The following is a 26,868-nucleotide window of genomic DNA, read 5'->3' on the forward strand; positions in this document are numbered from 1 at the left end:
ACATCCCGTTCATGTCTCTTTTTTCCGTACTGAATATGAAAGGAGGGGTGTCACCAGACCTGCACGGAGCCGTGGCTTCCTCGGTTCCCTGGTAATTCTTCCTTTTCCTCTATTCTGAAGGCCGATATAAAGTGATTCAGTGGCATATCTGCAGCTGGAGGATCATCAACTCGGTGAAAGACGCGCTTTGGTCTGCCCGAAACTTGTTGGTCTTCCAGCACAAAGAGTTGTCCCCGACCGATTGTTGCGGACTGGCACAATCCAAAGTCCAGGACTACGTGCTGAGGGACGCACTAAAGCTTGGGGCAGCTGCCGCAAAGGCGCAATGGGGAAGGGTCGCTGTCTAAGACCTTTCTACCACAGCGCACCGAGAGACTGGGAACTGTTTAGAGCCCCTCGGGCTGTACAGATCAAGGTGAGGGGCTGTGGATGACTGTGATATTGTTTGTGCTGGTGCACCTGGTGATGCATTTTGTGGGAGTTTGGCCTGGATTGTACCCTTGTAATGTTGTTTTTGAAATGGTTTTGAATGTGATTGAAGATTTTTATGAATAAAGTATATTTTTACAAAAAAAAAAAATAAAGTGATTCAGTGGCATATCTGCAATTTCCTCAGTTTCGACTACAGTATCGCTTGTCTTACTAGTTTTTGGGAGCACTCATTGCTGTTAGACATCTTTGAGACGGGGACTAAGTATGTTAACCTGCATCTGTAAACAAACTGCTAAAAGGTCGGCTGAGTGACAGTTGAAAATGGTTCATAACCTTTACTGTTCCGTGTGTGATGAAATGTGCTTCTTTTTCGTTTGTGGGATGTTTTTCAGCGAATCTGGAAGAGCAATTGCCACGTCGCTGTAAGATGCTGTATTTAATATTTAACAACACAAGTGAATTATCGAACTTCTCTTCACATTTAAATGTACAGGTTTTGATAATGTTTCTGCCCAATTTCAAACCGGGGTCCTTTTGTATGTTCGGCGAATGTGATATCCACCACACGACAGAATCACTGCGCTGCCGAAACCCAATGGACCTGTCCACAATGTTTTCCGCGCGGTCATGCAGCAGCGCTTTGGGTCCTTGTTTGGAAGAAATGAAATTCAGCTGCTATAGTCCGTAATGCTGGAATCAGACTGATTTAGCAATGTCATCATAAAATGACACAGCACATTAGGAGACAATTCAGCCCATCGTGTCTATGTCAGCTTTTTACAAAGAGCCTTCCAATCATTCCTAACTTCCTTCTCTTTTTCCATAACCCCGATTTTTCTCCCTTTCAAGTCATTGCCCAGTTCCTTTTTGAAAACTCTGAGTGAAGGGAAACAATATTGAAAGAGGCGCAGGAGTTTCTGCAGTGCCCATGCGCACTGTGTGATCATTAGCAAAGTTTCCCTGACCCAATGACATCAGGAGTTGGACTTTAGATTCCGATATAGTTTTTGAACCATAAATGTATTTATGCAGCTGATTTCACACCGAACTTTCCAAACAGATTGATTCAGATCAAGCATGTCCTCGTTTTTCTCAGTCGCCCTATACAATCTAATTCCCCTTGCTGTACAACCTGTTACAGAGACTGTTATAGAAAAGAGGGAAAGGTTTGCTGCAGCTATACAAAGCCCTGGTTAGGTCACACCTGGAGGACCGTGGATAGTTCTGGGAAAAGCACCTTATAAAGGATCAATATTTGCCTTGGAAGTTTCAGAGGAGCCGCATTGATTCTGTTGGGGTTTGGAAATTGAAAGTTGTCCATCCGCAGCTTGTGGCACTATTTCCCCTCACTGTTCACTTCATGTTCATGTCGAACACACTCGATGCTGTTATTGGCTGAACAAGTCTTCTGTGTTTTAATTAAACACGCTGATATTCGGCGCTCCCTCTCCTGCCGCCCGGGTTTGGCCCTCATGAGGGAATGTTGTTTTCTTGTTGCTGTGTGAACTGTCACAACGAACTGATCCTGGAGTCTCTTTCCCCGGGATCTACAAAACCCGTCACCTCTTTTTTTTTCATTCTCACTCTTACATTCGCAGTTTGAGTCGGTTCTCCTTTCGGGCTCTTCAACAAATCCATTTGGACGGACAAGTGGCAGCTGAAATTTGACATAAGGAAGTGTGAAGTGATTAATTTTGGTCGGAGAGAAGAGGAAACAGAAAATAAAGCGTACAGATTTATGTTGCACAGTGAGTCGTTAGTGTCTGGAATGTATCAGTGAGGTTCAGTTCCACGAGCTGGTGAACGAATTTTTACCATCCCAAACTGCATTCACATTAGTTGTGCAGCTTCATATTAAAATTTTTCGGAGATAAAAGGCAAACACGCAAGAGGAGATTGTTTCTTTTTGTACGTTTTGTAACTGGAAATATCTGAGATGGAGAATACGAGTTCAAAAACGTAACGCGAAAGTGAAGAATTTGATGCCTGTCAATTGCTTTTAGTGATGAATATCTGCCGTGCGCTGCATTGTCAGTTTCACAGGAGCCGCAGTGATTAGGTTGGTGGGTTTTGGAAATTGAATTTGCATTTCACAGCTTTGGTGCTATTTCACCACACTGTCGATTTCATGTTCCAGCCAATAGCAACGATTGTTTTCATTGGCTGAAGAAATAATTTGTGTTCGACCTCAACATGACATTTTGTCGGAGAAACTTAGCCCTCATGAAAATGGTCCAGAATGAAGAAAATGGCAAAAGTAGCGTGGGTAACCCAAGATGCAAGTGCTGTAGGGAGTTTCCTTGATGGTGAGGCTTTGGCATTCTCACCACCGCGGCCCGGGTCCGATTCCCGGTCAGGGCATAGCCGTTTAATGCTCCTGTAAAACGACTTTATTATGTTACTGATTGAAAACAGAAAATACATTTTAGCTCTGCCAGAAACAGTGGAGTAGGAATTGAAGCTCCGCATCGGGAATGGAAATTTCACATGTGCAGCAGGTCGAGAACAAATATAGATGCAGGGCTGGGAAGTGAAGAGAAAGGCTGTGATCGGTTGCAAAGCACTGCCAAGAGCAATGTTGGTACAAGGCAGAATATGGATGGGAATGGGGCTGCTTTTACTGCAGCACTGTGTATCGTTCTGAGAATGACACCTGATAAAGGATCAGTATTGACCTTGGAAACAGGGCAGCGCTGATCCACCAGGATGTGAATTCTGGAATGTGAGTGGACATTCTACCCTCTGTGAACTTGAGGTCATTCAAAACTCTGCTGCCCGTTTCTGAACTCGCAGCAAGTCCCATTCCCCTATCACCCCTGTGCTTTCTGACCTACATTGGCTCCTGGACAAGTGTTATCTTTAGTTTAAAATTCTCCTGCTTGTTTTCAAATCCCTCCATCTTCCTACCCTTCCCTCTCTCTTCAATCTCCTAGAACACCAAAACCTTCTCAGGTATCCACACTCCTTGAGATGCGGTAGAAGAATGTGTAGGATTTTTTTTTTTCTACCGTTTACCGATAATTTGTTCTGGTTGAAATCAGTAATAATGAGGAAACGTAGTTAGTAGGATGCGAACCTACATGGGGAGACTCCAATGGATTTTGAATCCATCGCCTTAACCACTCGGCCACGACTACGATTGCGTTTTTATCATTCATATAAAATAATAGATGGCTACAGCAGAGCAGGAGGACATTCATCCCGTCGTGTTCGTGCCAGCTCTCTGCAGGAGCGAATCAGCTGGTTCCACACAGACTCCCTTTCCCCACAGAAATTCATATTTGTATTGTCTGCCCTGGTTGTTCCCATGGAAGCAAAATGCCGCATACTCTACTTAAACGGAAGCTTCCCCGCCTTTTGTGAAATGGCGCGAATACCAGCTCATTAAAACTGTGGAAATGATGTTAAGGCGAGTCTTGACACAGCGCCTTGGACCACTCGGCCACAATAGCCAATGGACACACGTTAACGCTAGCCTTATCTGGTATTTCCATTGAAGTATAGACCATAAGGAAAGGAGCAAGAATCGGCCTTCAGGCTCCTCGAACCTGCTCCGTCACTTAATAAGATCATGGCGGATCCCCAGCCTCAACACTAATTTCCCACCCGATACCGATATCCCTTCATTCCCCTAGAACCCAAAAACCTATTCATCCCAGCCTTCAATTTGCTCACCGACTGACGATCCACAGATCTCTGGGCTACTGTAGTCCAAAGATTCACAAGCCTTTGAGTGGAGAAATGTCTCCTCACCTCAGTCCTAAATGGCTGACACATTTTCCGGAGAATGGGAGCCCATCTCTAAGCGCTCCAGCCAGGGGAAAACAGCCTCTCAGCGTGTACACTGTCAAAGTGTCTCAGGATTTCACACTTTTCAATAAGATCACTTCTTAATATTCTAAACTCCAGAGAGAACAGACTCATCCCACTGAATCTCTCCTCCCAGGGCAACCGCCTCATCTCAGGAATCAATCCAGTGAAACTTGATTGCACACAGACAGCAAGAAAACAGAGAGAACAAAGAATGAAAGAAGGAAAAGAGATAGAGATACTGAGAGATTGTGTGAGCAAAAGAGACCAAGGCTGATATACAGAGACAAAGAGAGACAGATAGAGACAGAAAATGGGGTGACACTGAAAGGAGCAGATACACTTCACCGTTCCATATGATTGTTAACTTCGATTGGCAGGCAGAAAGAAGGAAGAGAAATGAAACCTTACATTTAAACACAACCTTTTACCAACTCAGGACCACGGAAGGTGATTTCCAGGCAATGGGCTATCTTTGAAGTGTAGTCACTGCTATAATCTAATACAGAGAGAGTGTGTTTGAAACATGCTTTTTCAGCAGATGGCAAAATACGATCTTAAGAAATACATCTCAATGTAGAACCTTGCTTTCTAAAATTCTAAACATTTCATTGTTTGCTTGATGCAGATTCAACGGATGTAAATCTGCAGCTGAGTGAATAAATTTCACCTCGAATCCCTGATGAAACAGGGACAAAGCATCCCATTTCTATCAGGTCATCTCTCAGGCATCTCATTTCTGGAGAAAAGAGCTTCAGACTGTTCAGCCTTTCCTGCTGATCAAAACCAATCTGTTCCTGTAACATTTGTGAATGAACTTTTATTTTCCTGTTCCTTGTGAGGTATGGCCGCAGGAGAAACAATTCCTAATGTCCGAGGGATTTAAGTTTGGACTGTTTGTATTTACAAATTCATTCCTTTGATGCCTTAACTACTGGACCACAAGGATTCGGTGTCTGTCTTTTTATATGTTGCTCAGTGAAAATTTCAACCATTTTTCACTTTGTAACACACGGGCACTTAGTCACTGAACAGTCTCCGCTCAAAAACAAATAGAACAGCAATTCTTCTCTTGCATGTTTTAAAACTGCTCTTTTTTATTTGTACGATTTATAACGAAGCTGCACAACTGATGTGAATATAGTTTTGATTGGTAAAAATGGAGAGCTGAAGCGCATTGACACATGCAGAGGAACACACACAGACACATAGACTGAGAGTGACAGAGGCCTGTAGAGACAAACACCCAGAAAGCAAGAATGTCACCAACTTGGCTCAGATTTAGTTCTATTTCCAATTACAAATTTCGTAAATGGTTTTAGGTGAACGGAAATAAGAAAATGCCAAAGTGTTTGGTTGGATGAAGGCAGTGCAGCAGAGATTGTGTGGAGGGACTTTCAGAATGCATTTAATAAAATTGGAGCTGATGGGATAAAGGCAGAAAAGGGGCAGCAGCAGCAAGGATACAAAATTGGAAAAGGGATAGTGGTGGCGAATGACTGCCCTTCATATTGGAGGGAGGTGTAAAGTGGTTATCCACAGGGTTCAGTGCTGTTGTCTTTTATATACATTAAGGCTTAGAATTGGGTGGGACAGGACACAATTTTGATGACACAGCTTGGAATTATAGATACAACAGTGAATAAAATAATAGATTTTAATAGGACACTGACAGGGTGGTGGAAGGGACAGACTCACGACAGATGAAATTCAGTGCAGCGAAGTGTGAGGTGATACATTTTGATAGAAAGAATGAGATTATACAATAAGTAGGACAATTTTAAGGTCCTGTTTTTGCAGAAAAATTTGAAGGTGGCAGGACAGGTTAAGAAAGTAGCTAATAACGCATACGGGATCCTGGGCTCTATAAATAGATGCATGGAAAACAAAAGCCAGGAAATTATACTAAACCTATATAATTGCCTAGTTCAGTCCCAGCTGGAGCATTGTGTCCAATACTGGGTGCCACACTTTAGGGGGGACGTGAAGGCTTTGGAGAGGGAATGGAAGAGATTTACTCGAGTGATTTCAAGGTTGATGGCTCACAGTTCTGCAGATAGGCTGGAGAAGGTGATGTTGTTCTCCTTGGAACAGAGATGTTGAAGGCGAGATTTGATAGATCTGTTTAAATTCATGAAGGGTTTACATAGAGTAAATGATAGGGGTTTGGATTTAAGGAGATCGGAAAGGGAATCAGAGGTGACATGGGGGGAAATCCTTTTCCATAATGAATGGTTAGGAATTGGAATGCACAGTTTGATGGGGTAATGGATATAGATTCAAGAGTGACCTTCAAAAGAGAATTGGATAAATGCTTGAAGGAGACAAATTGCAGGGATATGGGGAAAGAGCAGAGGAGTGGGACTAACTGGATTGCATTTCACAAGAAGTGCTTAGTTGTAGGAGACAGAGGGTGATGACAGAAGGATGCTTTAGTGACTGGGAGCCAGTGTCCAGTGGCTTACCACAGAGATCCGTGCTGAGTCCCCTATTATTCATCATTTATATGAGCGACATAGATGACTATGTGGGCGGTAGGATTAGTAAGTTTGCGGATGACACAAAGATTGGCCGGGTGGTTAACAGTGAGGTTGAGTGTCTTGGGCTACAGGAAGATATAGACGGGGTGGTCAGATAAGTGGCAGATGGAATTTAACCCTGAAAGGTGTGAGGTGATACACTTATGAAGGAGTAATTTGACAAGGAAGTATTCAATGAACAGCATGACACTATGAAGTTCTGAGGAACAAAGGGACCTCGGCTTGTGTGTCCATAGATCTCTGAAGGCGGAGGGGCATGTTAGTGAGGTGGTGAAAAAGGCATATGGGACACTTGCCTTTATCAATTGAAGCATAGATTACAAAAGTAGGGAGGTCATGTTGGAGTTGTGTAGAACCTTGGTGAGGCCACAGCTGGAGTACTGTGTACAGTTCTGGTCGCCACATTATAGAAAGGACGTGATTGCACTGAAGGGGGTGCAGAGGAGATTCACCAGGATGTTGCCTGGGATGAAACATTTAAGTTATGAAGAGAGATTGTATAGACTTGTGTTGTTTTCGTTGGAGCAGAGAAGACTGAGGGGCAACCTGATCGAGGTGTACAAGGGAATCAAAGGTTATGGGGAGAAGGTGGGAGAATGGGGTTGAAAAACTTATCGGCCATGATTGAATGGCGGAGCAGACTCGATGGGTTGAATGGCCTAATTTCTGCTCCTATGTCTTATGGTCTCATTATGAGGGACATGGATAGGGTGGATAGGGAGCAGCTGTTCCCCTTAGTTGAAGGGTCAGTCATGAGGGGACATAAGTTCAAGATGAGGGGTAGGAGGTTCAGGGGGGATGTGAGGAAAAACCTTTTTACCAAGAGGGTGGTGACAGTCTTGAATGCGCTGCCTGGGAGGGTGGTGGAGGCGGGTTGCATCTCATCCTTCAAAAAGTACCTGGATGAGCATTTGGCACATCATAACATTCAAGGCTTGGGCCAAGTGCTGGCAAACGAGATTAGGTAGGTAGGTAGATCAGGTGCTTCTCACATGTCAGTGCAGACTCGATGGGCCAAAGGGCCTCTTCTGCACTGTGTGATTCTGTGAAGAGCCAGCATTGACTCGATGAACCGAATGGCCTCCTTCTATTCTGTATTGCTTTGAGGTTTATTATACATAATAAACATCATATGATAGGATCATAGAGCACAGATGGTGACTGTTCATCCCATTGTGCCTGTATTGTCTCTGAAAATGTGACCAGTCTGTCCCACTGCTTCCACCAGCCATTCAAGCATTGTGTTCCAGATCATCAAAACTCATTGAATAAAATCATCTCTGCCCATCTCTATCCTGGATTTTTTGTTTTAGCAATTATTTAAAATCTGTGTTCTGTTGCTACCAACCATCCTGCCAATGAAAACAATTTCTCCCTATCTAGATGAAAACTCAAAAATTCCAACACCTCTATTAAATCACTCCTTAATCTTCTCTGCTCCAAGAAGAACAATCCCAGCTTCTCCAGACTGTACATAAAACTGTAACCTCATCACTGATACTATTCTAGTAAATCTTCCCTGTACCCTTTCTAACTCCTTGCCATCTTTCCTAAAGTGCACTTTTCAAAACTGAACACAATACTTCAGGTGCAGATTAACCTGTGATTTATGAAGATTCAGTATAACTTGCTTGCTTTTCCACTCCATAATAAAGCCAAGGACTCTATTTGCATTTTTTCAAACAGCTTGATTGGGTGGTTCTGTTGCATTCAAATGCTTGTGTGTACACACTCACAGGTATTTCTGTTGCTATACCCTCTTTAGAATTGTACCATTTGGCTTCTCTTCCCTCTCCCCATTCTTACTTCCAAAATACAAGATTGACTGTGAATCATTTTGAAATGTTGTGAGCCTGCAAAAGGTGCAAAACGAACACAGGCATTTCCTTTCTCATGACAGCTGATTTAAGGTTGTAAATTTTGCTCCAAAGGTTCAAATGGGATGGACAGTCAAAGTCTAACTACTTCATTGCGGGAACAACTTCAGTTGGGAGTCAGTGAATTAAGAGGAAATATCCCATTCAGCGGTTCTTCAAGGTACACTGCAGGCTGGACAGCTCAATCAGCTCCACCCTCAGCTCAAGAGATCTCAACAACTCCACATACTGTCCACAGGGGAGTTCTTCTGGTGCAGAGGGACCAAAGTTCGTGTTATTACTAACAAAAACAAAAAAAAAACTGGATTAATAGGATACTCATCACATTCTTTGTGAAATCTTGCTTTGTGCAAACTGCCTGTCAGTAAGAACTTGTGTTGAGATAACATGATTAATGTAATAAAACATCCCAATATGCTTCAGAAGAGTTTCATAAAGAAAAACTTGACACCAAGTCACAAAGGGTGATATTAGGGTAGAAGACCAAAAGCTTGATCAGTGAGGCAGGTTTTAACTAGCATTTTTAATCAGGAGAGAGATGGAAAGGTTTAGCAAGGCAATTTCAGTGTTTCATGACTAGGCACTGCCACCAATGGTGGAGTACTTAAAATCATGGATGCTGAAGAGGCCAGAATGAAATGAGTGCAGATATCTCAGAGGGTTGTGTGGCTGGAGATTAGAGAGAAAGGGAGGGATGAGGTCATGGGGGGATTTGAAAACAAGAATGTGAATTTTAAAATCAAGGCATTGCTTGACCAGGGGCCAATGTAGGTCAGCCAGCATAGGGATGAAGGGTGAGCAGGGCTTAACATGAGAAAGTACACAGGCAGCAAAGATGTCGATGATCTCATGTTCCGGGTGGAGGGAGGGGCAGACTGAATGTGAGAGGCTGGCCAGGAATTCATTGGAATAGCCAATGCTAAATGTAATACCGGTACGGATGAGGGTTTCAGCAGCAGATCAGCTGAGGCTGGATGGAGACAGGTGACCTGGAGGTGGAAATATCTGGTATTAGTAATGGTGTGTATATGTGATTGGAAGCTCATCATGGGGTCAAAAATGATACTAAATTTGTGAACAGTGTGGTTCAGCCTCAGATAGTTCCCAGGGAGAGGGATGGACTCGGTAGTTAGGGAACGGAATTTGTCGTGGTGACCAAGGACAATGGCTTTGGTCTTCCCAATTATTAATTGGAGGAAATTTCTGCTCATCCAGTACTGGATGTGGGATAAGCAGTTTGATAATTTAGTAACAGCGGAGGAATGGAGAGGGATCGTTGGGGAGAGTTGGGAGTAGTCAGTGTACATGTGAAAACTAACACGGTGCCTTTGGATGATGTCACCTCGTGGCAGCGTGTAGATGGGAGGGGCCAAGGATAGACCGTTGGGAGACACCAAGTTCAAGGACTTTGGAGAGGAAAGGGAGGTTACAGGTTGGGTGGGAGTTTGCAAAGACTGTGGGGGTCAGGGTTTTTTATTAGGATAGATAATGACTGTGGATTTGAAGGTGAGAGGGACAGTAGAGAACCAGTAACAATATCAGCTAACATGGGGAAGTTGGGTGGCCAACAGTTTTGTGAGAATAGAGTAAAAGTTGCAGAGGTGGGCCTCACGGATAAGATGAGCAGAGTAAAGGGAGCAGAGGTGGGCCTCAGATAAGATGAGCACTGAAAGAGAGATAAAGATTGGAGAGACTGGGGCAAAATGCAAGGTCCAGGGCTCAGGCGAGGAGGAACTTTAGAAACAGTTTGGCCCTGTGGGCTAGTGGAAGGGAGGGAAGCAGCAGAGGCAGCTGATCAGCTTGTCTCAATTTTAGTGACTAAGAAGCTCCATGAGCTCCTCACACTTGTTGTTCGGGTGTGGGTGGAGGAGGAAGGGGAGAAAGAGAGCTCTTCAAAAGGAATTGACATGTTGGAGATAATAAAAAGACACAACACATTGTGTGTTTAACACAAAGCTGATTTATTTGACTTTTATCCAGAATATTTTCCCCTATAACTGGGTTGGAGTTTATTAACATCAGCAGAAACAGATCCCAATGAACATGGTTCAGTCCTGGATGTGACTGACAGCAAAACCCAATCACCGTAGTTTCATGTGAACCCCCTGGTGACTCTGCAGTGTGGATAGCCGAGTGAATTTCTTCCCACACTCAGAGCAGGTGAACGGCCTTTCCCTGGTGTGAATGCGCTGGTGCGCAATCAGGTGAGATGATTGCCTGAACCCAGTCCCACAGTAAGAGCAACTGAATGGTCTCATGTCAGTGTGAACACGTTGATGGGACACCAGTTCCCAGGAACTTTTAAAGCACTTTCCACAGTGCAGACATTTAAAAGGTCTCTCCCCAGTATGAACACGTCGATGGTACATCAGTTCCCAGGAACTTTTAAAGCACTTTCTACAGTGCAGACATTTAAAAGGTCTTTCCCCAGTGTGAACCCTCTGGTGTTTCAGCAGACTGGATGACTGAGTAAATCCCTTCCCACACTCAGAACAGGTAAACGGCCTCTCCCCAGTGTGAATTCTCTGGTGTACAGTAAGATGAGATGATTGCCTGAATCCAGTGCCGCAGTGAGAGCACCTGAATGGTCTCTCATCAGAGTGAACACGTTGATGGGACATCAGTTCCCAGGAACTTTTATAGCAGTTCCCGCAGTCTGAGCATTTAAAAGGTCTCTCATCAGTGTGAACTCGCTGGTGTTTCAGCAGGTTGGATGACCGAGTGAATCCCTTCCCACACTTGAAGCAGGTGAATGGCCTCTCCCCAGTGTGAACCCGCTGGTGTGTCAGCAGATGGGATGAGAAAGTGAATCCCTTCCCACAATCAGAGCAGGTGAACAGACTCGCTCCAGTGTGAACTTGTCGGTGCTTCAGCAGGCTGGATAACTGGGTGAAACCCTTCCCACACTCAGAGCAGGAGAACTGCCTCACCCTGGTGTGAACTCGTTGGTGTTTCAGCAGGTTGGATGAACAAGTAAATCCCTCCCCACACTCAGAACAACTGAACGGCCTCTCCCCAGTGTGACTGCGACAATGAGTTTCCAGCTTGGATGGGGAAATGAATCCCTTGCCACAATCCCCACATTTCCATGGTTTCTCCTTATTGTGACTGCATCTATGTTCTGACAGGCCAGGTGATCGGCTGAACCCTTGTCCACAGACAGAACACGTGTACGGTTTCTCTCCACTGTGAACGGTGCTTTTTCCTTCCATGTTCAAAATCCGATAATATTCAGGTTACAATAAATTGGGCGACTCTGTCAGATCCTGATGTGATGTTGGGTTCGAGCTTCCCGACTGCAAATCCTCCCCTTCTAATCCCCTGTGCAACTGATTTAAAACAGAAAAAAAGGAGTGAGAGAGAACCCAGAAGAACACAAAGACAGGTTGTGAAATTGAGCTGAATGAATCTGGTAATTTGTGGGGCCGGCACGAGGAAAAAGTGACCATGAAAATTGCTGGATTGTCATAAAAACCCAACTGGTTCACTAATGTCCTTCAGAGAAGGGAACCTGCCACCCAGTCTGGACCTACACAAGGCTTGGCCTTCCATGGATGGAGGGGAAGAGATGGAAAGAGAAAGAGGAGAGAGAGAGAGAGAGAAGAGTTGGGAGAGGCAGGGCAAAGGGCAGACATTTTATAAATCCACAACTCGACCAGAACTTTGACAGAATCGCCCAAACCCGGAGCCTCCACCACCCAGAAGGACCAGGGTAACAGGTGCGTGTGAAAACCATCATCTCCAAGTCACACAACATCCTGACTTGTCTGGCATCCAGTACTGGATGAGCAGAAATTTCCTCCTATTAAACAGTGGGAAGGTTGAAGTCATTGTCTTCAGTCCGCATTCTTTGTGGAGGTAACGAGCAGGTTAGACAAAGACGAGCCAATGGATGTTATCTACTTGGACTTCCAGAAGGCCTTTGACAAGGTGCCGCACAGGAGGCTGCTCAGTAAGAGAAGAGCCCATGGTGTTAGAGGCAAGGTACTAGCATGGATAGAAGATTGGCTGTCTGGCAGAAGGCCGAGAGTGGGGATAAGGGGGCCCTTCTCAGGATGCGGCCAGTGACTGGTAGAGTTCTGCAAGGGTCAGTGTTGGGACCACAACTTTTCACTTTATACATTAATGATCTAGATGAAGGTACTGAGGGCATTCTGGCTAAGTTTGCAGATGATACAAAGATAGGTGGAGGGACAGGTAGTATTGAGGAGGCGGGGAGGCTGCAGAAGGATTTGGACAGGTTAGGAGAATGGTCAAAGAAGTGGCAGATGGAATAGAACGTGGGGAAGTGTGAGGTCATGCACTTTGGTAGGAAGAGAAGAGGCATAGACTATTTTCTAAATGGGGAGAGAATTCAGAAATCTGGAGTGCAAAGGGACTTGGGAGTCCTAGTCCAGGATTCTCTTAAGGTTAACTTGCAGGTTGATTCGGTAGTTAGGAAGGTAAATGCAATGTTGGCATTTATTTCGTGAGGACTAGAATATAAAAGCAGGGATGTGCTGCTAAGGCTTTATAAGGCTCTGGTCAGACTACATTTAGAATATTGTGAGCAATTTTGGGCCCCGTATCTCAGGAAGGATTTGCTGGCCCTGGAGAGGGTCCAGAGAAGGTTCACGAGAATGATCCCAGGAATGAAAGGCTTAACATATGAGGAACGTTTGAGGACTCTGGGTCTATACTCGATGGATTTTAGAAGGATTAAGGGGAATCTGATTGAAACTCACAGAATACTGAAAGGCCTGGACAGAGAGGACGTGGGGAAGATGTTTCAATTAGTAGGAGAGACTAGGACCCAAAGGCACAGCCTCAGAGTAAAGGGAAGATCTTTTAGAACAGAGATGAGGAGAAACTTCTTTAGCCAGAAAGTGGTAAATCTATGGAATTCATTGCCACAGAAGGCTGTGGAGGCCAGGTCATTGAATGTAATTAAGACTGAGATAGGTTCTTGATTGGTAAGAGGATCAAAGGTTACAGGGAGAAGACGGGAGAATGGGGTTGAGAAACTTATCAGCCATGATTGAATGGCGGAGCAGACTTGATGGGCCGAATGGCCTAATTTCTGCTCCTATGTCTTATGGTCTTATAGTACAAACTCCGCTTTCTAGCCACCGATTCCATCCCTGTCCCTGCCCACTGTCAATTTGGCCCCAAGTTGAGCTTCCAACCAGATATCTGCATCATCACCAACACTGGCCATTTCCACCTCAGTAACATCACCGACTCCACCCTACTCTCAGCTCATCTGTTGCTGAAACTCTCATCCATTCCTTTGTTACCTCTAGACTCAACATCCTAACACACTCCTGGCTGGCCTCCCACATTCAACCTCCCTGTAATCTTGAGGTCATCCAAATCTCTGCTGCTCGTGTGCTTGCTTGCACCAAATCTTGTTCACCCATCACCCCTGTGCTCGCTGAGTGACAAATGTTCCTGGTTAAGAAGCAACTAAAAGTTAAAATCCTCATCCTTATTTTCAAATTCCTCCATGGCCCCATCATGTCTCTAGAATCTCCTCCTGTCTCAGGACCCCGATTTTAACTGTTCCAGCTTTGGTGGTTGTGCCTTCAGTTCCAAGGCCATATGCTGTGGAATTTCCTCCCTAAACCTCTCTGCCTCTCTACCTCACTTTCGTCCTTTAAGACACTCCTTAAAACCCAGCTTTTTGACCACCTGTTCTAATATCTCCTTATGCAGCTTGGTGTTGAAATGCCTTGGAAAGTTTTATCATGTTAAACGTGCTAAATAAATACAAATTGTTGTTGTTGACTTGGAGATTTATCACTGTTCCTTCATCATCACTGGGTGAGTAACCTGTAACTCCTTATCTGACAGCATTGTGGGATCACAAGGACCACAGCGGTTCAATAAGGTCAAACATCATCTTCTCCTCAGGCAACTGGGTTTAGCAATATCTGCTGCTGTTCTTGTTAGTGATGCCTAAATCCTCAGAATAAATTTTAAAAGCATGTAAGATAGATTAAAGCATTATGCAGAAATACTTGTTCCTCTTTTACATTGTATGGACAGTGTCAGTGACAGGACAGGCGGTATCTATGGAGGGAGAAACAGAGTTAATGCATCAGGTTTGCAGAACGAATTACGGGGAATAAAAATGGTGCAGAATTTGATGGTCAATATAAGTTCAGAAATGGAAGAGAAATGCAGCAATTCCTGACTATGAAAGATACTGTGGGAAGATAAAACTGGAAAGCCAGCGGCACATGGTAAGGGGATGGGTAGCGGTGGGAATCTCATTTTGACATGTTCAGCAGAAGTGGCATTAAACTACTAAACATAACTAAACTACACCCATTATTCAAGGCAGAGAAAGTTAGACAATGACAGAGAGGTGATCAGAGAGGGAAGAGGTGAAACAGAACAATGGATGGACATGGATTCAGATCCACAGTAAAGGAGTCACACCAGCCCCAGAGACATAGAACCTCTCACAGATAACAGAGCTCTAAATGGTAGATGAATGGTCAAAAATAGACACCTCTGAAACTATTTCCCTGTTTTCAATTTTAAGATCTCCTGCTGGAGCCTGCAGCTAGAAAGATATCAGAAGCACTGGAGTCAGAGAAAAATCTCGCAGTTGAGGAAATACCCGGGGAGCGGGGTGATGTCACCGCGCAATTGTTGGTGCGTGATGACATCACAGACACGAACACTGAACATCTGGATCTGTGAAAACCAGTGATCACCACACATTATGAAGGATGTGAGGGTCCTTGAGAGTGTGCCGAGATTTGCCAGAATGGTTCCAGGGATGAGGGGCTTTAGTCGCAATGTTAGGTTAGAAAAACTGGGATTGTTCTCCTTGGAGCAAAGGAAGTTGAGGGGAGGTTTGATTGAGGTGTACAACTTCATGATAAGTTTAGATAAGGGAGGTAAAGTAAAGCTTTTCCAATTAGCTGATTGTAAAATTTTAGGCACAGATTTAAGATTTGGGGCAAAATCTACAGAGAGATGTGTGGAAGAATTTTTACACAGTGAGTGATAATGACCTGGAATTCAATGCTTCTTCACAAAGGTCAATAATATTTAGGTCCTGATGAATTGAGTGATTCTGTCAGATTTTGATGTGATGTTTCATTTGAGTTTCCTATCTACAAATCCTCTTCTAATACCCTGTATAAGAAGTTTACGAAAGCCATCACTGTCCGTCCAGGACATAAATTCTCCCTTCTAACTCACCCTGTAAAAGGAGTTTCCAAAATCCATACCTGTCTGTCCAGGATAGAAATTCACAACAATCTCTGCTCCTCCTTCCTGGCCCAGGATGACCGCGCATGCATTGCCCCTCACCGTCATCAGCAGTCCATCGATTCAAGGATGATCCAAAACAAAATAAAAACAGAATTACCTGGAAAAACTCAGCAAGTCTGGCAGCATCGGCGGAGAAGAAATCAGTCAACGTTTCGAGCCCTCATGGCCCTTCAGCAGAACTGAAGCATAGTTTCAACAAGGGAGAAATATAAATTGGTTTAAGGTGGGTGGGGGGGAAGAGACACATTGAGGGTGTGGTGTGAGCAGATAATCAAAAGATGTCAGAGACAAAAGGGTCAAAGAGGTGTTGAAGGTGGTGGTCTTTGTCTGAGAAAAGTGCTAATTAAGAATGCAAGACAGGATATTCAAAGTACAGCTCTAGTGGGGGTGGGGTGGAAAGACTAAAGGTTTTAGTTTTAGATTTAAAAATAATGGAAATAGGTGGGGAAAGAAGAATCTATATAGATTATTGAAAAAAAAGGCGGGTGGGGGGGGGAAAGAAACGGGGTGGGGATGGGGGGAGGGGGAGTTTAAGATCTAAAGTTGTTGAATTCAATATTCAGCCCAGAAGGCTGTAAAGTGCCTAGTCGGAAGATGAGGTGCTGTTCCTCCAGTTTGCGTTGGGCTTCACTGGAACAATGCAGCAAGCCAAGGACAGACATGTGGGCAAGAGAACAGGGTGGAGTGTTAAAATGGCAAGCGACAGGGAGGTTTGGGTCTTTCTTGCGGACAGACCGCAGGTGTTCTGCAAAACGGTCGCCCAGTTTGCGTTTGGTCTCTCCAATGTAGAGGAGAGACCAAACGCAAACTGGGCGACCGTTTTGCGGAACACCTGCGGTCTGTCCGCAAGAAAGACCCAAACCTCCCTGTCGCTTGCCATTTTAACACTCCACCCTGTTCTCTTGCCCACATGTCTGTCCTTGGCTTGCTGCATTGTTCCAGTGAAGCCCAACGCAAACTGGAGGAACAGCACCTCATCTTCCGACTAGGCACTTTACAGCCTTCTGGGCTGAATATTGAATTCAACAACTTTAGATCTTAAACTCCCCCTCCCCCCATCCCCACCCCGTTTCTTTCCCCCCCCCACCCGCCTTTTTTTTCAATAATCTATATAGATTCTTCTTTCCCCACCTATTTCCATTATTTTTAAATCTAAAACTAAAACCTTTAGTCTTTCCACCCCACCCCCACTAGAGCTGTACTTTGAATATCCTGTCTTGCATTCTTAATTAGCACTTTTCTCAGACAAAGACCACCACCTTCAACACCTCTTTGACCCTTTTGTCTCTGACATCTTTTGATTATCTGCTCACACCACACCCTCAATGTGTCTCTTCCCCCCCACCCACCTTAAACCAATTTATATTTCTCCCTTGTTGAAACTATGCTTCAGTTCTGCTGAAGGGCCATGAGGGCTCGAAACGTTGACTGATTTCTTCTCCGCCGATGCTGCCAGACTTGCTGAGTTTTTCCAGGTAATTCTGTTTTTATTTTGTTTTGGATTTCCAGCATCCGCAGTAGCTTTTAGCTTTTTGTTTTTAGATTCAAGGATGATGTTTACTCAGGGTCGCGAGTTTCTGCTGTGGGTCTTCATGCAACCGAACAGAGCTGCAGATCTTTGGGCGCATGGGGCAGGACGTCCATGAGGTAGTGGGATCAGGAGAGCATGACTTGCTTCCTTTCCTTCTCTGCCGCCGTTCCGCCTCATTAATAAGACATTGGGACTCAAAGGTTAATGCAACTTGATGGACAAGTTGTCACCATTCTGAACAATGGGGAACAAGCTCCTCCCAGTCATTCAAAACATTGCCCCATAAAAAGATGGTGGCGGCGCATGCGCTCTGCTGTACATTGCCCCCAATAAATGTGACGGCCATTAACCCGGACAGACATTGGGAGTTGAGGCCCCGCTCGGTGCAAACGCGGGGCCGAAAAGTTATTTTTCGGGGTTTGTGACTTACACAACATGCTTAAAAAGCCTGTGCGTCCACCCGCAAGATCCCTCGCCCACTCCTCCCCGCCTTATTCTTACCATTTGCGGATCCGAGAAAGAAGCTTCTCTCCACCGCCATTGCCCATTCCACGCACGCGCTATCCAGTGTCCGACATTGCGCATGCGCATTAACATCCCGTTACGTGATAAGGGACATTCTGCACCGTTCGGAACTCTGAATAAAAACCCCTCCATTGAAATTGTGTCAATTATTGTTTTTGTTGTTATTAATTATTGTTCAAATTTTCGACCCTGATTTGATTTTTTGTTACGGATTGGAGACTGGGCCCAGAGGTCAAATAATAGAATTACGACAAATACTGAAAACCATCTCATGGACGTTTCATTATCCAGCAGGAAGAAGGGGAGTGGGGACTGCTGGAAAATCCAGAGTCCCCAAAACAGCAACAATGACAGCAGAATCCGACACCCACCAGTAAGCTCACTGGTGTCCTTGCAGGTGGGAAGAACAAGTGCATCACAGAATATATGAACTTTTGAACATACGAAATAGGAGCAGAAATGGGTCATTTGGCCCCTCAAGCCTGCTCCACCATTCGATAAGATCATGGCTAATTTGTTTTTGTTTCGAATTCTACATTGATATCTACCGCCGATAACCTTTCATTCCCCTGCCAAACAAGAATCCATCTACCTCTTCCTTAAAAATATTCAATGACCCCGCCTCCAACATCTTCTGAGGCAGCGAGTTCCAAAGTCACATAACCCTCTGAGGGGAAAGAAAAAATTCTCCTCATCTCTGTCCTAAAAGGGCAACCACTAATTTTGAAACAGCGTCTCATGTCCTGGACTCAACCACAAGAGGAAGCACCCTTTCCAGGTCCACCTTGTCAATACCGTTCAGGATCTTAAACACTTCAACCAACTCACCCCTCGCTCTTCTAAACTCCGGTGCAAGCAAGCCCAGTCCGTCTAACCTTCCCTCATAAGACAACCCGTTCATTCAAGGTATAGATCCAGTAAACTTCCACTGAACCACCTCCAACGCATTTCCATTTTCCCCTCAAATAAGGAGACCAAACCTGCAAACAATACTCGAAATGTGTCCTCATCAATGCCCTGTATAATTGAAGTATAACATCCTTACTTTTATGTTCAATTCCTCTCATAATAAATGAGAGCATTCCATCAATCCACTTAATTGCTTGCTGTGCCTGCATACTACCTTTTTGTGACTCATGCACCAGATCTCTTTGCACCTCTCAATTCTTCAGTCTTTCTCCGTTTAAGTAATACTCTGGTTTTTAATCTTCTTGCCAAAGTGAACAACTTCACATTTTCCCACGTTTTACTCCATCTGCCAGATTTTTGCTCACTCACTCAACCCATCTATATCCAACTGCAAACTCCTTGTCTTCTTTGCAGCATACTTTCCTACCTATCATTGTGTCATATGCAAATTTAGCTACCATGTCTTCACTCCCCTCATCTAAGCCATTGATGTAAATTGTATAACGCTGAGGCCCCAGCACAGGCCCCTGCGGGACTCCGCTCGTCACATCCTGCCAATTAGAAAAATACTCATTTATGCATACTCTCTGTTTTCATCTAGCCAGTCAACCTTCTATCCGTGCTAACATGTTACACACTACACCATAAGCTTTTATTTTCCGCAGTAACCTTTGATGTGGTACCTTACCAAATGCCTTCTGGAAACCCAACTACAGCACGTCCACATGTTCCCCTTTATCCACAGCGCATGTTACTCCTTCGAGGAACTCCAATAAATTGGGTAAATATGATTTCCCTTTCACAAAACCATGCTGACTCTTTCCGCTTACTCGAGTTTCTCTGAGTGCCCAGATATAACCTCATTAATGATCGATTCAAACACATTCCCCATGACAGACGTCAAGCTAACTGGCCGATTGTTACCTGTTTTATGCCTCCCTCCCTTCTTGAATAGAGGGGATATATTTGCTGCTTTTCAGCCTGATGGAACCTTTCCAGAATCAAGGGAATTTTGGAAAATGAACGCCAATGCACCTGCTATCTTATTAGCCACCTCTTTTCAGACCCTAGGATGAAGGCCACCAGGGCCCAGAGACTTGCGAGCCCCCAGCTCCATCAATGTGCTCAATATTACTTTCCTAGTGATTGTAATTTCATCAAGTTCCCCACTCCTTTCCACTCTTTGATTTACAGCTATTACTGGAATGTTTTTGCATCCTCTACAGTGAAGACAGAAGCAAAATATTGTTAATTTCATTCACCATTTCCTTATTATATACTATTAACTCCCCATTTTCACTCTCCAGAGGATCAGCGCTCACTTTACTTACCCTTTTCCCTATTAAAGGCTTGTAGAATCTCTTGCTGTCCGATATGGATGTGCTAATCATGCATCAAATCTTTGAAATTTCGAGGTTGAGGTCAAACCCCTTGGTTCTGGGAATCATCTCGCCTCGAATTCCCAGCCACTGACCTACTCATGTAGCCACATCATTTTTATGACTGGCGTAGTTCAGTTTCTGGTCAATGTTAACACCCAGGTTGTTGATAGCGGGGCATTTAACGATGGCATGCAACTGAATGTCATGGGGGGATGGTTATCTTCTCTTTTGTGGGAGGTGATCTTTGCCTGGAACTTGTGTGGCACGAATGCTATTTGCTATTATCACTCCAATCCTGGATATTATCTAGGTCTTGCAGCAATTTGACACAGAGTGTTTCAGTATCTGAAGAGTCGCAAATGGTACTGAACATTGTGCAGTAATCAGCGAGTATCCCCAATTCCAACTTCACGATGGCGGGAAAGTAATTTATGTGAGAAAGAGAGCCCAGTTCTAGATGCTCCAGCCAGGGGGAAAACAATCTCTCAGCATGAACATTCTCAAACTATCTCAGAATTTCAGACTTTGCAAGGAGTAAAAGATCGAGACAAGGAACAGAGAGATTGTGTGGGTGAAAGAAATCGAGGCAGATATACAGAGAAAAAGAGGGACACAGAGTGGGATAGACACTGAAAGAATCAGATACACTTCACCATTCAATATGGTCAATAAACGAGGCTTTATAGATTGAGCTTAGAAATAAAAAAAAGGGGCAGTCACACTACTGGGAGTACACTACAGACCCCCAAATAGTGAAAGGGAGATAGAAGAACAAATATGTAGGCAAAGTTCTGCTTGTAAGAACAAGAGGGCAATAATAGTAGGATACTTCAACTATCCTAATATCAACTGGGATTTAAACAATATAAGGGGCACTGAGGGAGTAAAATGCATGCAGTGTGTCCAGGAAAATTTTTTCAACCAATTAGTGACAAACTCAACGAGAGGAGATGCAATTCTAGACCTAGTCTTGGGGAACGAAGAAGGGCAAGTGGGTGAAGTGACAGTTGGCGACCATATCGGGGACAGTGATCACAATTCAGTTAGATTTAACATTACAATGGAAAAGGACAGAGATAGGGCAGGAGTAAAAGCCTTGAACTGGGGGAAGGCAAATTTTGCAGAAATGAGAAGGGACTTGGCTGAAGTGGACTGGACAGCTCTGCTGGAGGATAAAACAGTGGGAAACCAGTGGGAAGCACTAAAAAGCGAGATCCTAATTGTACAAAGTAGACATGTCGCCTGCAAAAATAAGAGTGGTACTGCCAAATCTAGACACCCCTGGTTGTCTAGAGGAATACAGGGGAAGATCAAACAGAAAAAGAAAGCATACAATAGGCACAAAGAACTAAGCACTGCAGATAGCCTTGGCGAATATAGGAAGTGCAGGGACAAAGTAAAAAAGGAAATAAGGAAATCAAAGAGAGGGCAGGAAAAAAGATTAGCAAGTAAAGTTAAAGATAACCCAAAGATGTTTTACCAATACATTAATGCAAAAAGGTTAGTTAAGGAAAAAGTGGGACCTATCAGAGATGAAGATGGAAACTTGTGTGTAGATGCAGAGGCTGTGGGAAGGGTTTTGAATGAATATTTTGTCTCTGTGTTTACAAAGGAAAGGGAGGATGTAGATATAGTAGTCCTGGAGGAACACTGCGAGATATTGGACGGGATAGTCATAAAGAGAGAGGAAGTACTGGAAGGCTTGAAAGCTGAGAAGCCACCAGGGCCAGATGAATTGTTTCCGAGGCTGCTGAAGGAAGTCAGGGAGGAGATAACAGATGCTCTGAGGATGATTTTCCAATCTTCGCTAGATACAGGGGAGGTACCTGAGGACTGGAGAAATGCAAACGTAGTTCCATTGTTTAAAAAGGGATCAAAGGAAATGCCTAACAATTATAGGCCAGTTAGTCTTACATCGGTGGTGAGAAAATTAGTAGAATCAATCCTGAGAGATAAGATTAACTGTCATGTGGAAAGGCATGGATTAGTCAGGGATGGTCAGCATGGATTTGTTAAAGGAAGGCCTTGCCTCACAAATTTGATTGAATTCTTTGAGGAAGTGACAAGAAGGGTTGATGAAGGTAGTGCAGTGGATGTTGTGCACATGGATTTTAGCAAGGCATTTGACAAGGTCCCACATGGCAGATTGCTCAGGAAAGTAAAAGCCAATGGGATTCAGGGTAATGTGGCAAACTGGATAAAATGTTGGCTTTGTAACAGGAAATAAAGGGTAATGGTCGATGGATGCCCTTGCGAATGGAAAGTTGTCTCAAGTGGTGTTCCACAGGTCTCGGTGTTGGGACCCTTGCTGTTTGTGTTATATATTAACGATTTGGACGTGAACGTGGGGGGCAGGTTTGGGAAATTTGCAGATGACACAAAGATTGGTCGAGTAGTGGATAGTGTAGAGGATAGCCATAATCTCCAAAACGATATAGATGGGTTGGTGGAGTGGGCAGTAAAGGTGGCAGATGGATTTTAATGTAGCGAAATGTGAGGTCATACATTTAGGGAGGTCAAACAGTTACAAGGATTACACAATAAATGGGAATATACTAAGAGGGATAGATGAAGTGAGAGATCTTGGCATACAAGTACACAGGTCCCTGAAGGCAGCAGTTCATGTAGATAAGGTTGTAAAGAAGGCATATGGAATGCTCTCCTTCACTGGCAGAGGTATAGAATATAAAAGTAAGGATATAATGCTGGAATTGTATAAAACGCTGGTGATGCCACAACTAGAGTATTGTGTGCAGTTCTGGTCACCACATTTCAGGAAGGATGTCATAGCTCTGGAGAAAGTGCAGAGGAGGTTTACAAGAATGTTGCCAGGGTTAGAAAAGTGTAACTCTGAGGAGAAATTGGATAGTTTGGGGTTATTTTCCTTAGAACAAAGAAGGCTGAGAGGTGACTTGATTGAGGTGCACAAAATTATGAGGGGAATAGATAGAGTGGACAGGATAAAATTGTTTCCCTTGGTGCGCAATTCTAGAACCAGAGGACATAGATTCAAGATAAGTGGCAGAGGGTGTAGGGGGGACATGAGGAAGAACTTTTTTACGCAGAGGGTAGTGGGTGTCTGGAATTTGCTGCCCAAGTTGGTGGTAGAGGCAGAAACTCTAACCTCTTTTTAAAAGTACCTGGATCTGCACCTTAACTGCTGTAAGATGCAGGGCTATGGGCCGGGTGCAGGAAGGTGGGATTAGAAAGGGCAACTGGGTGTCCTTGAGCAGGCATGGACAAGATGGGCCGAATGGCCTCCTTCTGTGCTGTAACTTTTCTATGGTTCTGTGATGGTTAACTTAGATTGAAAGGCGGAAAAGAAGAGAAAGAAAAAACTTGCACTTAAACAGAACCTTTCACTGACTCAGGACAACAAAGGCACTGTAGAGCCGATGAAGTACTTTTGAATGGAGTTAGTTATGCAATTTAATGACACAGAGAGGCAGTTCGACAAAAATGCTGGTCCAGCAAATGCCAAATATGATCTTAAGAACTACACCTTAATGTAAACATTTCTTTCTATGTTTCTAAACGTTTAATTGTTTGTTTGATCAGGTTCAGCAGGTAGAATCCTTGACAATATAGGGACAAAACATTCCATTTCTAGAAGGTCAGCGCCCAGCCTTCCTTTTTCTACAGAAAAGAGCTTCAGACTGTTCAGCCTTTCCAGGTGATTATAACCTGTAACATTTATGATTGAGCTTTTATTTTCCTGTTCCTTGGTAGGTATGACCGCAGTAGAAACAGTTCCTAAGGTCTGAGGGATTTCAGTTTGGACTATTTGTATTTACAAATTCATTCTCTCGGTGTGTCCATTGCCTTAACTCCTCGACCACCATGATTAGGTTTTTGTCTGTTTTAATGTTGCTCAGTGTAAATGTCAGTCATCCCCCACTTTGTAACATACGGGTACTTGGGCTCAAAAACAATTAGAGCAGGAATTCCCCTCTTGCATGTTTTAAACCTGCTTGTTTTTGTTTGTACGTTTTTAATAAAGCTACACACCTAATGTGAATTAAGTTTTGATTGGTAAAAATAGGGAACTGAAACGAATCGACACACACAGAGGAACACACACAGACATATAGACCGAGAGTGACAGAGACCCAAGGACAGACAAACTCTCAGAAAACAAAGAAATCACCAAATTGGCTCAGCTTTTTCTCACAAACCCGGCGGCAAGTTTTTTTTTCACAAATCCGACAGCAAATTTCGTTAATGCTTGTAGATGAACGGGAATAAGAAAACACCAAAGTGTTTGATTGTGTTTTTTATTCAATTGAACAGATAATTAACTCTGTATTTATAGACACTTGGCCAAAATCAGGAATGAGGAGAAGTGTAGTCGGCAGGATGTGACCCTGGGTGGGGAGAATCCGCCTGCTGACCCTGCGCGCCCACCAATAGGATTCATATAAAATGGTTACAGAAGAGAAGGAGGTCATTCGGCCCGTCATGTTCATGTTGGCTCTTGGAAGGGCAAATCAACTAGTCTCACTATGCCAGCCTTTCCCCAGTCGCCCTCTAATTTATATTCACATTTCCTCTCCTCGGAGTTCCGACCAATCGGAAACACTGCTCACTTTCGTGCTATAAACTTTCACAGCCTCTCCTGCGCCGGAAGCCATTTGCATGAAGTCCCCAAAGCAATCATCTGGCTGTGGTGGGATCTGAATCCATGTCCTGTATAAAGACTAGCGTTTAAGCCCAGCTCCTTAGACCGCTCGGCCACACTACCGCCCAGGGAGCCTATCATCATCTTGACTGGTAGCGGCACTGAATGGGAACATAAGAAATCAGACCAGGAGTCTGCCAAAAGGCCCCTCGAGCCTGCTCAGCTCCTTCATAAGATTATGGCAGATCCTAGGCCTCAACACCAAATTCCCAGCCGATCCCGTTAGCCCTTGATTGCTTTGTTTTACCTCGCCTTTGTGGCATAAGTAGTTAGTGTGTCCCAATATTAACTGAAAAGTTGGTGGTTTGACATCACCCAACAACGACCAAAATCTCTTCCTCACCCTCCTCCCTTTCTACTTCCATTGCCAACACAGTTCCGGGTAGTGCACTTAGATCTGATGAAAATATCCTCAAACTTTGCCAGCCCTGCTGTTATCCAGTATGTTCCCACACAAACAGTCTTATAAATATTAGTTTCAAATAAAATGAGAATAAAAGCAATTCGACCGCGTACGTACATCCAATTCATGAGAAATGTAGGATTCAAAGCAGCGAATATGAATTACTTCTCTGAATGTATTTATATAACTGGAACACACCATTGTACTGAGTGAAGCTCCATTTAGTTTGTTGCTGTTACACAACTGGTATTAAGAAAAAGCATTAATGAACATGTTACACCGTTTGAATGATATTTTACCTGAATCAAATAGCTTAGTCTTTTAATATAAAAAGATTCGCGAAGGTACCCAAGTTGTCATAATCCCCGAGTATATCTGTCAACAAACAGACAAACACACACACACACACACACACATATAGCCTACAAACAAATAGGCAGGCCAACACACGCACACTCACACACAGAAACACACACACACATTCACAAACGCGCACACACACACAGACCCATATGCACAAACAGAGAGACCACACAAAAATACAAATGCTCAGACACACAGGTACACATGCACAGACAGGCACACACACAAAGGCACAGACACACACACACACATACATACACACACACACACAGACAGACACGTGCACAAACAAACAGATATGCACCCACAGGCAGACACACTGACACAGACACATACACACAGACACACACACACAATCTTTTGATCCAAAATACCGATTAACCATCCATTACAAAACATAAATCACCATATTGGTTCATGGATTTAACCAATTTTGATTGATGCCTTCATTTGATGATTAGGGAGATGGCAAGACTTCATTCTGATGAAATTAACAACTAAACATTACCAATTTTGGACTACTTAAAGTGAAGTCCATCTATTTTATGCAACTGGACATGTATTGTATTTGTGAGTTGGGAATGCAAGAAAACTGAGTCAAATAATCTCGGCATCAATATAACACAAACAGTGCAAAAGGACAACAGTTGCAATAATAATGAAATCAACACAATAAAAACATATTAATCTGCCATAAAGACAATCCAGCAATATTCGCGAATATTTTCATTTAGAATCTATATTTCAAAGACAGAATTCAATCTGGCATCGCTCAAGGGCTCCATCTTTGACCAAACTTACAGAGCAGACAGTTCAGCAGTGTCACAGGTCAGAGCTGTGTCATGAAACTAACAGATATTTTCATTATATTATTGTGATCTATTGTAAAGTAGGTTTATGGGTGTGAATGTAGATAGTTCTGTCTGTGTGATTTAATTGAATTAGAGTCAGATAGAATGCAAGCCTGAAATTATCAAAACAAATTAGGGGTAAAAGGTATTTTAAATGCTAATGAGTAAACATGGATGAGGCCTTAGCATGTAGGGCGTGAAGGAAATTCGCATTTTTAGATAAGTGGAGGAAGATAAGCACGGTCAAGCAGTGTGTTTATTTTCCCAAAGGCACTGACCATATTCGCAACATAAACAT

The 26,868-nt window shown here is 43.7% G+C and overlaps 2 protein-coding genes across 4 annotated transcripts in view; one reads left to right on the forward strand and one right to left on the reverse strand.

Moving 5' to 3' along the window:
* The window catches only part of LOC144697392 (uncharacterized), a 558,602-nt gene that overhangs the window by 3,692 nt on the left and 528,042 nt on the right, over positions 1-26,868 (forward strand). The gene's annotated exons all lie outside the window — the stretch shown is intronic.
* LOC144696991 (uncharacterized) lies at positions 10,607-18,026 on the reverse strand. 3 transcript variants are annotated; one of them, XM_078568733.1, is made up of 2 exons: positions 17,961-18,026; positions 10,607-11,980 (listed from the first exon to the last, which is right to left on the reverse strand). In XM_078568733.1, the coding sequence occupies exon 2, from the start codon at positions 11,869-11,871 to the stop codon at positions 10,741-10,743; it is 1,131 nt and encodes a 376-aa protein (XP_078424859.1). In that variant the 5' UTR covers positions 11,872-11,980; positions 17,961-18,026; the 3' UTR covers positions 10,607-10,740. The 3 variants fall into 3 exon arrangements, with proteins under 3 accessions (XP_078424859.1, XP_078424861.1, XP_078424860.1); XM_078568735.1 differs by having other exon boundaries at positions 10,607-11,988; positions 17,961-18,018; XM_078568734.1 differs by lacking the exon at positions 17,961-18,026 and adding an exon at positions 15,886-15,999 and having other exon boundaries at positions 10,613-11,980.

Source organism: Cetorhinus maximus, chromosome 23 (assembly GCF_964194155.1).
Source record: "Cetorhinus maximus chromosome 23, sCetMax3.hap1.1, whole genome shotgun sequence".
In the NCBI taxonomy this organism is placed as follows: domain Eukaryota; kingdom Metazoa; phylum Chordata; class Chondrichthyes; order Lamniformes; family Cetorhinidae; genus Cetorhinus; species Cetorhinus maximus.

Bases quoted from the DNA above. Each gene is read 5' to 3' on its own strand.
- LOC144696991 (XM_078568733.1), bottom strand. From the start codon at position 11,871: ATGGAAGGAAAAAGCACCGTTCACAGTGGAGAGAAACCGTACACGTGT.